The sequence below is a fragment of the Monopterus albus genome, unplaced genomic scaffold, assembly GCF_001952655.1.
Source record: "Monopterus albus unplaced genomic scaffold, M_albus_1.0 scaffold51.1, whole genome shotgun sequence".
Lineage (NCBI taxonomy): Eukaryota > Metazoa > Chordata > Actinopteri > Synbranchiformes > Synbranchidae > Monopterus > Monopterus albus.
The window spans coordinates 6,470,045-6,481,889 of record NW_018127931.1 but is presented as its reverse complement, the minus strand read 5'-3'; the positions used below and the strand labels follow the sequence as shown (position 1 = coordinate 6,481,889).

At 40.2% G+C, this 11,845-nt stretch overlaps 1 protein-coding gene across 7 annotated transcripts in view; it reads right to left on the bottom strand.

The window, feature by feature from the left end:
• LOC109960967 (histidine ammonia-lyase-like) overlaps window positions 1–9,620 on the bottom strand; it is a 19,692-nt gene extending 10,072 nt beyond the window's left edge. For 2 of the 7 annotated variants that reach the window (XM_020601468.1, XM_020601473.1), the window contains exons 1-10: window positions 9,473–9,620; window positions 8,597–8,680; window positions 3,548–3,744; window positions 3,422–3,473; window positions 1,804–1,831; window positions 1,641–1,715; window positions 1,484–1,556; window positions 1,335–1,401; window positions 1,155–1,192; window positions 873–998 (exon numbers count right to left, since the gene is read on the bottom strand). In XM_020601468.1, the coding sequence (XP_020457124.1) occupies window positions 873–998; window positions 1,155–1,192; window positions 1,335–1,401; window positions 1,484–1,556; window positions 1,641–1,715; window positions 1,804–1,831; window positions 3,422–3,473; window positions 3,548–3,744; window positions 8,597–8,646 (706 nt within the window). In that variant the 5' untranslated portion in view covers window positions 8,647–8,680; window positions 9,473–9,620. Of the gene's footprint in view, window positions 1–872; window positions 999–1,154; window positions 1,193–1,334; window positions 1,402–1,483; window positions 1,557–1,640; window positions 1,716–1,803; window positions 1,832–3,421; window positions 3,474–3,547; window positions 3,745–4,927; window positions 5,002–5,932; window positions 7,968–8,596; window positions 8,681–9,472 lie in introns of those variants that run through there. The other 5 variants (XM_020601469.1, XM_020601471.1, XM_020601470.1 and 2 more) reach the window with 5 other exon arrangements.
• Window positions 9,621–11,845: the final 2,225 nt, after the last annotated feature.

The window sequence follows — 11,845 nt, the reverse complement described above, 5'->3', positions numbered from 1 at the left end:
ACAGTGACCTTTGAAACTGTGGTCCCAGCTCTCTTCATGTCATTGACCAGCTCCTCCCTTGTAGTTCTGGGCTGATTCCTCACCTTTCTCAGAATCATCGATACTCCACGAGGTGAGATCTTGCATGGCGCCCCAGTCCGAGGGAGACTGACAGTCGTCTTTAGCCTCTTCCATTTTCTAACAATTGCTCCAACAGTTGATCTATTTTCACCAAGCTGCTTGGCAATTGCCCCGTAGCCCTTTCCAGCCTTGTGGAGGTCCACAATTTTGTCTCTGGTGTCTTTTGACAGCTCTTTGGTCTTGCCCATGGTAGTAGTTGGCACTGTAGTGACTGTGGGGTGGACAGGTGTCTTTAAAGAGCTCAGACAGGTGCTACTAATTTAGATTAATGAGTGGAGTAGAGGTGGACTTTTTCAAGGCACAGTAACAGGTCTTTGAGAGCCAGAATTCTTGCTGTTTCTCAGGTGTTCAAATACTTATGTTCAGCAGTGCAAGACAAATAAATTCTTTAAAAATCATACAATGTGATTTCCTGAGAATTTTTTTTTATTCTGTCTCTCACAGTGGGAATGCACCTACAATGTGAATGTCAGACCCCTCCATGATTTCTAAGTGGGAGAACTTGCAAAATCGCAGGGTGTTCAAATACTTCTGTTCCTCACTGTACTGTAAGAAACTTGAGAAAGACCCATTGCATTCTCAGTCATGTCTGTCCCAGTCCTACAAATCTGACTGGTTGGCACTTTGAAAGCTGCATTATACATAAATAATGCTGGCTTGCCTATAACCTATAAATGCTAGATGAGTTTGTTACCTCTCCCTGTATTATCTCCCATCTATGGCTACTATTACTACAAATAAAGAAACTGTACCATTAAAGGCCTTGATCATAGAATCAAGGGTTTCCATGGAGACTCCACTGTGGCCTTTTGCCAGGGTATTGATTCTCAGAGCCAGCACCATGCGGGTCCTTTCTATGCTCAATGGGGCACCAACTCCTTTACACACACACAGAGACACAGGTTAATGTGGAACTAGTGTAAAAAAATATTGCATGCATTTATACATGACCTTGAGTAATTTATTGAAAACCATAACTAGGGGGAAGTTTTGCTTCAAGTGTATATTTAAACTGGTGAACTTAGATGACTGACCAGCACAAGAAGAACGGACCAAATTCTCCTGTAGCTTCCTGTAGATGGAGGAAAGTGCAGGCTAGCTATTAGGACATGCATCACACAATTATAATAAAATGCAGAAACACATCAGTAAGAAATGGTGCGTTAAAACGTGGCATTGATCCAGCATAAATGTAGTTAAATAACTTTACTTACATTAGTTGTTCTTTTGGTATGAGTGTGCATGCAAACTTTCCGAACCCTGTGTTGACTCCGTACACAACTGCAGTGAAAAATAATACACACTATGTGTTTTGATTCTTGGAAAGAGGGGAGAATGAGGAGAATGAGGAGAATGTCCATACCTTTGTTTTCTCTTATAAACACATCAATGAGCTCTCTGGCCTTTTGGACTCTTTCCTCGGCCTCCAGGGTTAACTAGCAGGAAACCAAACATCAGCAAAGATCAGCCTATTTGTCACCATTTTGTCTCTTCTTGTACAAAGGTTGATGTTGCCTCACCTTTATTTTGAACAAGCCTTGACCCAAACTGACCAAATCGGCTGTGGTCAAGCTGGTGCCATCCAGGGAAATGTACTGATGGCAAAGAGCAACAATTATCTGCGAAGAATAACTGCTTTTTGATGCAGTCATATTATAAAGTATAAGAAACAGCAGCACCCACCTTGTTGGGCTCTTGATAAGAGCTTTGTCTTTTAGAAGCAGGTTTAAGGAAGTACAATAAATCAGTTCAGTAAAACATAAAGTGAACATATCCTATGAACAACATAACTGTACTCCTACAATCACCCGTGACTCATTTGCAGATTAAACTGATTAACAGTAATTAATTACCTTTGTTTATTTAAATTTTAAGCATTATTGTGTTTTTGCTGAACTTTTGCTCAGTGTATTTAGCAATGGGAGAAGAAAGTATTCAAATTCTTTTCTTAAAGGTTAAGGCTGGCCATTTTCTATAATGATAATATTTTCCAGTCCCCCTACAGAGAATAAAATCAACAATGAATTACCCCTCTTCACCATTAACGTTTGTCAGTCTATTGAATTAGCTTACTTGTCTGTGCTATAGTGCCTCATTACAGAATAAGACCTGAATGGTTGTTTAAGCTTCAAATGGCTTTAAGGTTTTACACCATCTCAAATAAGTAAGAGTCATTCACAGTGAGTAGAGGCAACTCATTGTTGGGTGTAGTGTTTGTATGGGCATTGTCGAAAAGACTACAGCTCTTTAATAAAAGCAAATCAATTAAACCTTTTTATTATAATACAAAAATCTTGGTGGAGCAAATGTTTTCCATGGCTTTAATTGTGGCCTTGTTTTCAGGAAGGCAACATTATATTTTTGTCCTTGCATTTAGCTGCAGAACAAAACAAAGAGCAGAGGAAGGACCACATTCATTCCCAACCCTACAGGGAAAACCCAATAAAAGCAATTTTTATGAATATGTTATTGTTATTAAGGTAATGCATTTACACTCTACATTTTGCCTGTCATTCACACACACACACACACACACACACACACACACACACAATGGCAGCAAACTACTGGTGCTGGTCTGTCCATTATGAGCTACGGTATTTGGTGTTCAGTGTTTGCCCATGAACACTTCAACATTTGTAAAGAAGGAACCATGGATCTCCCTCATGCATATTTCTTGATGCATACTTATTTGCAACCATCTGTGTATGTGTGTTCAGGTTAGTTCATTCATTCCATAGACAGCCTGAAGAGCCAGACCATTTTTTAAAAAAGATTAAGGGCTCCTGTAGTGAATGAGGTTTAATTTCAACATACATATTTTTACCTTTCAAAAGAGAAAGAGCAGGGACATGAAAAAAAAAAGTCCTACCTCTGGTGTAAATTACTCAGAGGTTAGTTTTGGGAAGACTGAAGTAAAGGGGTGCAAAGTATAATGAGAACAGTGAGAATCCACAGACTGTCACAGATATCCTAAAAGTACTAGATACAGTATCTACACTTGCATGTTGCTACTTGTTGCTTTTAATTTGTATTTAATGTTTTAATGTAATTGTATTTGAATATTTTATGTATCATGTGGGTATTTTGGTAAGCACTTTGAATTGCCTTTGTGTATCAAAATATGCTATATAAATAAAGTTTCCTTGCCTAATCTCAAGGTTCAAAATGATTAGCCATTTTTAATAGGTGTGTCATTGCCACACTGGTGTAAAAAAAGGGTGGGGGTGCTGCCTGATTCCACTATGGTACAAAGTATTAAAATTAGACTGAAATGACTGTAAAGTTAGTAGAAGGATACACTGCAGTTGCCAGGGGAGAAGTGTCATATCTTTCAGTTTCTCCTGTGAAGACTCCAGAAACAAAGAAAAATCTCATTATTCCTGGGAAATGATCCTATCTGTGTATAAACAGTGCATACTCTTACCTAACTGCAAAAAGTCATTGTCCTCCAGAACATCCTCCACCATGTCCTCAGGGTGCAGGAGCTCGCCACCCTGGCACCTCCGCATGCTGAACTCCATCTCCCTGCCGCTATCCTCCAGCTTCTTGACCTGATGGTAGCACCCCAGGGCTTTGGACCCTAGAGACTGGATGGAGGATGAAGGGCCTCCGCAGGACACCCTGACCCATTCGCCCCGAACACACACAGATACACAGCGCATCATGTAGACAGATGAAGTCTCCAAAGGGTCTGAGGTTACAGCACTGATGTGTGGTCTGCACTCACACAGTCCCAGGTTGAACCTGTTCTGCCAGAGTGCAGAATGTCATATTTCATTTTTGTCCCTGATTCTGCCACTCCCACCTACCTTGCAGCAGCCCAGCCTTTCCACATCACCTGATTCCCCACACCCACCTGCAAATCTCATTAGCTCCTCGGTATATGTACCAACACATTTACACTTACCCTCTGTCATATTTTCTACCATGGCTTCTCAGCCATAGCTTTTCAGCCCTTTCTTCCTGTGTACATTCTTTACCTGACCTTCAGTGTTTTCCTGCCTGTCTGCTGACTCCACCATATCATCACATCACAGCATCTCTGAGTCAGACAATTATAGTTAAGGTCCAGTGGTTTCTGAGCACTGACAGCAAATATTAACTCAGTTCCTCTTAGGCTTAGTAACATCTTCTGTAATGTTTTAACGGTGCTCAAACATGCTGTCAATTTTTACTTTAAGATTAAGCTTCATATGTGATTCTTTTTATTCCTCACACATCCTTGCTCAACTACTAACCACAGGTTCATGTTATTTAATTTTCTGATACATGCAGATTAAACCCTTGTCAGTCCTTTACATGTATTTCAAATGTGCCCCCCCTCTTTGAGTCTGTGCCCCAGCCTGGCCATGCATTACAAACATCTTCTAGATCCACCTTTATTGCCAAAATGGGTGATATGAAATTTCTTGATGTCAAAGAATTGTTTTCCAAATACACATATGTAAGTGTCACTCTGTTCCACTGAGGTGACATAAATATATTTTACAATGACATATTAACCCTCCTGTTATGTTGCAGGTCAAATTGACCCACGAACATAAGGGAACCCTCCTGTTATGTTCATTTCTCAGGTGATGCCTGCTCAGCAGTTATGTTCGTGGGTCAATTTGACCCGCAACATAACAGGAGGGTTAATTTAAGAGTAAGAACCTACAGCCATTGTATATCCAGTATGTGAGGCCATACCAGGACAAAGCATGACCAAGTTAACTTTTAACAGGCTAACATGCTCATCCTGAACTTGTGGACTCATTTTCACAAGGGAGCAGAGGTTTTCTTAACAATGAGTGTGGTGACTCACTTCATTATGTGCGGAGAACGATGCTTAATAAGTTCAGTGGGCAGGGCAGTTGAGTGTCTGTGGTTAGTTCACATCTGTAATAACAGACGTCAGTGGTTAGTTTGCATGTCTGCAATAAACTAAATGTTAAACTAAAAAAAAAGTTATTGTCTTCTGTGTAAACTATCCAGTGTGGTCTGCCTTTGGCAAGGAGGAGGAGGGCTCTCTGCATCAGCTGTGTGCTTGGCCAGCAAGCGGTATTTGAGACTTGACATACTCCGGTGGCAACTCAATTCACATTGAAAGTAAATGTAAATACCTTTGACCTCATCAAGAGAACCATCTGACAAGATTTTGAAGCTGAACTTTCCATTCAAAAGATCCTTTTCTTTATCCATTTCTGCTGCTGCATGGTTTCCTGATTTCCCAAACGTACAGAGCGTGCTGAGGGTGATCATCACAAAATGTGCATGCATTAATCATGCCTCAAAAAATGGTGTCATTAGAAGGAATTGTTGGGGATGTACTTTAACTTGTTAACTTTGACAGCCCTACTTTATATGTATAAATGGTACCGTTTCATATTTTGAAGGAGTGTTTTTTTAGCTGGTTTCACTTGTAAAGGCACTGATGTCACCACTCAATAAATGGAACTTAATGGATAAAGAATATTGCAGATTGATTAACAAACTAACAATCACATGTTTTACTCAATTTAAGAACAGTGTTATGTGCCTTTTCTTTGAACAGCTCAAGAATATAAGATAGTAATGTAAAGTCATACTGACATACTGTATTAGCAAACTAAGTGTCTGCTTAGTGCCCACCAGAGGGCCCCAAAGAACAATTGAAATGTCCCACAAGCAGGCTCCAATGCCTTTATTCTGTAAACGATTCACTCCTGACATTTGTTTCTTGTAATCTTGGTCAAATTCTGACATTACATAGCCATTCTTAATAAACTAAATATGTCAATGTTCATGTAATATTAATGTATAATGTCATATTTCCTCTGGGTGGCCCCACCTCTGGGCCCCGGGGCTGAAAGTCTCCATCAAGCCCCTGCCCATGCAGTTCATTTCCTCCTATAGAAGAGCGGGGATCACCCATAGCCCTTTTCCCCAGGAAGCTCTCGTTGGCTGCTTCCTGAGCTGCTCCCACACTGTGAATAAACAGCACACTTCAATGTCCGCCCATGGGCTCCTACATCCCTTCATGGACAGACAGACACATTCTCACAATAGAATAGCTGCACATCGATCTTCTGTCTGAGGAGCTAATCCCAACAAAGACTAACCTAGCCCCCACCCTTTCCTTTCCCTCTTTTTCTGCAGTTTTACCCCTTTGTTTGTTCTTCCTCCTCCTCCCATCCCTTTGTTATATTTAAGGCACTTTATAAATAACAGCAGTCAGGTTCGTTGGACTCAAAGTCCAAGTTTGAGTTTTAGTGCATCTTTTCTCACTCCGCACACTGGGGAAGCATCTTATTAGAACAAAATTATGGTCATCACACCCCACTGTACAAAAGTGCTGAAGAAAACTGAGAAGGTATTGGTGCTTTTGCTGCTCTTACAAAACTGTGCAGCTAATATGCAGTTTTTCTGAAGGTGCCACTAACAAAGCCATGATATCATTACAATCAAAAAATAGTTTTCACCCCTGGAAGCATGTGAGTCAAACTGTGTGTAGATTTTGTCCTGATGGTGATGCTAGAAGATGAGTCACCAAGAGATTAACATTCCTTCCTATAGTGAAGTATTTCCTACAGTAGTGATACTAGGCTGAATAATAACTGTCAGAAGTGGCATGACTGCTTCAGTTCTGCCGCCAAAGCAGCAGCCATGTTGGTTTCTTTAAACAATCTTAACAATTGTTCCTTCAACAAAGTAAGGTCTACAACAGTTGTCTGAACCCAGTAAAACTGTAGCCATAGAGGGGCCTGATCGCAACTGTTTTTGTAAAGGTACTGTTGGAAATGGACCAAACAACACTGACGCTGAAATTTTAGGCACCACAGCTAGCAGGTCAAAAGGCATAAGAAACTTAGCAGCTTAAGTGTGACAGTTCATTTTTGGAAACAGCACAAAACAAGTGCCACTTATATTGTCCTGCAGCTTTTGACACATCTCTCCCCATCTTCATCAGCAGATCAAGTTTGCCCAGCTGTCACAAAATAGTGGGTGAAAGTCCTACAACAGAAAAAGTGGATACTGAGTGGACATTATATGTCAGCTAGTTTTCAAAGTCAAAATGAACTGTCAAGTTCAAATTCTAACAAAGTACTTAAAAATAGAGCATTTGAACATTTCAGTCTGACAATTGAGCAAACTTTCTCTGCTCATGAAGACCATGTGATTTAGTCAAAACCTAACAGGACAATCAAGTAAATGGAGCTTGCGCATGGCTGCTTTTGTCATACACGTGCCTTGATGGAAGGAGACAGAAATTAGTTCTTGTACCTTGTGAATGAGGAAATAAATGCCCTCGTGTTTATAGCAAAACTAATTGTATGGTTCTACTACAGCCCACTGAAATGTGTGCACAGATATTAAACTTAAGTTTCAGAAGATATGCTCCACTGATAGGCTACAATGAATATGTTTCTTGTACAAAAGATGGAGAGCATAAGATCTGTGATAACAATGTTCAAAATGAAGCATCACAGTTGCCAGAGAAAAAGAGGAGGAAACTGTCATTGGAGATTTCTGTTCCACAAAACAGAGCCTTATTCACTAGGGAACGTTGTCTGCTGTGGATCTGACTAACAGTTTGTGGTGTCAGTCAGAGATGCACCCATATAGTAGCACCTCCAGATAAGTCTGTGTTCTGTGCGTCCTATCACAGTCAGATAGACGTGGCTATCTGCTGATTTCTCTGAGGCTTCTCGGCTCAATAGCTTGCTCTGAGGTCTTGCATCTGGAGAATGTTCCTGCAGGTCACACACACCATCCTCTGTCCTTGTACTCCTTTCTTAGCTTGTCCTACGTCACCTCCTTCCTCCCTGTAGCCTTTGACCACTGGTCCTCCCTATCCATTCTCATAAGCGAAGATGTGTGTGGTGCTGAGAAATGAAGGATGAAGGGTTAACAACAAAACTTTTCCCAATCAAAGCAGAGGAAACAGGCATTTGCTCGGAGCAGAACCCCGTATCACTGAACCATTTGCAAAACCTCTCTTTTTGAAACAAACACTGTTCTTAACATACACACACTCCAGATGCAGCTCCACTTGGTACCAGGCTTCTGATAACAAGGTGTGGAGTTTTCTGCCTCCTATCATTACTCTCATATCAGGCCTCGTCCCACCCCACACACACTGTACAGAACACAGAGGAAAACACTGACCAACATTTTCCAAACAAAACTCTGCATTTCTCACTTCATCAGCGTTAAATGTCACTCGTCTTTGTAGATAATCATAGAATAAAACTCATTTTTTTCTCAATTAAATATTTGTAAAATATTTGTGTTAGGAGGTGCAGAGAGAAAAACATAGGGACAGGACAGTGGATCAGTGATTACAACTCATGATTTGTTAAAACCTACACCGTTTTCTTGCACCAGATTTCATCAGCCATATTGTACAGTAGCATATTATCTGTGATGTGCTAACGTTAGCTAACATGTTACCAATTTTTAAAAGAAAGTTGAAGGTGAAATTTGCATTGAGTTAAAAAAAAAAACAACTTACAAACAGTGAGTCCTCCAACTCAATCCCTTATTTGGGCAGAGATTATGCATCCCACCTCAGCTCTCCCAGCCCTCTGAGGCAAATCTGAGATTTGTGATATTGGGTTTTATAAAAAAAACATATCTTGACTTGAATATCAAAGATCAGTGTCTAATATTGCCAAGATTAACACTGGAGTTAACTGGAATCTCTGTGCAGTGTATAGACACTGACTTATGAAATGCCAGCAGGTTTGACAAAATGTTTGATACAGCATATGTGCTTGTGGCAGAGTGCATCATATCTGTGCCTGAAAAACAAGCACAAAATGGTGTCTGAGGATGTACGAAAGTCACACACACAGCTTCAATTAGAGGTTAGCTCTCGCAACAATATATGGTCTGAAGAGACTTGTGTGAAATCATATAGTAGAGAAGCCAGTCAGCTGAGTTTGTGGCAAAACCTGTTAAAGTGTTTTCATATTGTTTTACTTCGTATGATAAGTTATACTCAGAGTAGAACTGAAGTGACATTTGTTAAGGTTATGTAAATACTTTCAAAATGCACCTGCATTGTTTTGCATTTTGTGACTTTTAGTCAAATAAAATTCAATTTTTACAATCATATATTTCATCATTGAAGATTTAAGTGTTAAAATATCTCATCCTCATGAACCCAATATTGTATATTATCTTGTCTCTTCAGCTAAGTGTATCATCACATCCTTAGTTAACATCATTCTAGTTTGAAACGTGTGTGAACCTTAAAGCCTCAGCACAGAAAAGGACTAACACTGTCAAATCTAGAATGACAAAAGAGTTATGTCACAACTATCAGGCAAATCTAAACAAGAAGAGAAGACTTTCACTGTTGCACAAAGATGTTAAAGGTACTCACAATAAATCTGCCTGCAGCTGACACAGAAAATGCAGTAAATTACGGGAAGGCTACAATGTTATCTCCCCGTGATTGGTACCACATCTCAGGAGAAATTCAGAAAACTAGGGGTTAGCTTTTAAGAAGCAGCGAGAGGTGGGAGGCTTGAGTCTACTGAGAAGTGGAACAGGGGCAGATGTGTAAGGGGGATGCTTATATGAAGAGGTTACTGGTGGGGAGTTTGGGGATACATGGAAGAATGCACTCTCACGTTCCTGGCATGTCCACCTGATTGTAGCAGGCTAATGAGGCGAGGGAGGAAGCAAGTGCTGCCCAGTGCGTATGGAGAGGATGAAACCATCAGGGCGCTGCCCGGCTCCAAGCAGCTGAGCTCACGGCCGAGGAATTTCAACAGTACACGCACTACCACACGTTTATACCAGGATAACTGAAGCTGGGCTAGCAGGAAATTCATCAGCAGATTTGACCATCTACTGCTGAAATGAAGATTCCTGTCTGACAGAAACACCTAAACCCAAGATTTACTTTTATCTCTTCACCATGGCCACTGTTTTGTTGTAAACCAAGCACTTTGGCAAATGAAGCACTTCTTCCAGCAATGAACGCATATTCCTAAGTCCATTCCAGGGTTACCATAGAAACGCTTAGGCTCAGTACTTAAGGAGTAGGGCTGATAATGTTCTATATTAACAGTACTTTCAACCAGTGAGCTAATTCAGGGCTGAAACATTGATGGACATTAACCATGAGTAGGCAAATCATTTTTGATTTTAGTCTCTGTATGGAAATTGATGAACATAATATTAATATAAACAATGAATGGCCTTATCCTTTAAGGAGCACCTAAGATGAATGAATGTAAAAGGCAACATGACAGAATGATGACAGAATGAATGTAGAAACAGTGAGTCAAATGCTCTGAAAAATAACAGAGGGGTGACTTCATCTCAAAATGAAATGGAAGCCAGCAACAGGAATGACCTTTCAATCAACAATGTAGTTGCAGCCACTGATGAGGCCTTAGCCTTCACAAAGAAGTGAGTCCTGTAAATGGTAACAAATAGAGGGCATAGAATATAGCCTATTTCACATGTACACATACATGCTGACATGTATTGAAGTAATTAAGTTGCATTAGCCAAGGAAGCTAGTTGGTTGAAGTTACATGTTATAAAAAAGTGTGACCAAAAGGAAGGGTTGGAAGTCTGACGTCACCTTAACAAATTACCATTATACCATCTTGGAAAAGCCAAAGATACTTTTGGCGTGTGAAGCTGCCAAATAGTGTTTGTGGTGAACTCAATTATAAGACCAGATGAACTGAGGTAGAGGAAGGTTCTTTTACTTGTTGCAACAGACAAACAGTACAAAGTCCAGGATCGCAATCGGGTCAGTAAGACAGTCCAAGGTCAGCGCCAGTAAACACGTATAGCCAGGAGATCCAAACTGGAGAGGTCAGGGAGGAGATATCAGAAGGTCGGTATACGGCATGCAGTCAGAATCTGGGAGGGAATAGGGAAAACACGGTGGTCAAAAAACAGCAATCCAGGGTCAGAAACTAGAGAGTCAGGCAAGAACAAATGCTGGAAAGTCAGAGCTGGAGTCTAGAACAATCTGGCAGCGTTCTAGTGAGGAAACGCTGCCGTTATGCTGTTGAACACAGGCGTGAGTAATCAGAAGCAGGTGAAACCTATGAACACTGATTAAACTAAAGAGTCCGTAACTGAGATGCGACTAAAAGGAAGCGGTGGCAAAATAAACAGGAACATGAAGCAGAATGGGACAGAATCGTGACATTTAACACTAGTAGAGGAACCCGCCCAGGTAAAGTTTACACACTTAATCTTGAGTTAGAAAAATAAATGTATTTGTGCCAGTGCAAAACAGTCAAAATTGTAGAATGGGTTAGAAAAATACCTGAATCAAAATTCAAAATATATAATCACTATATAGAACCACTAGTTAAAACAACATACTAGTAATAATAAAACCCTTAATCCAATTTTACACCCAGAGCTAAACTACAAACAAAGATTAGATAAAAGTACAGCTAATGTTTGCCTTTTAATGGTGTAATGTAGCAATTGTAAGCCTGCACAATGTAAAAAGAGCCACATAGAAGAACAAGGAGGGCAAAACAGCAGGAGCTTTAGTGAGTTTAGCCTAGGCAAATAAAACCAGGAAGTCAAACAAACTTGAGACTTTACACGTACACCTCTGAGCAAAACACTGAACCTGCAACACTTCTAATCCTGAAATAACTAGAAACTCTTAAAATCATGTCTATATGTTTGTTTGTCAGCTTTTTGACTGTAAAACCCATAAAACAACAGTCTATTTTACATTATAGGAACTTGTGCTTTGTATCTAGTG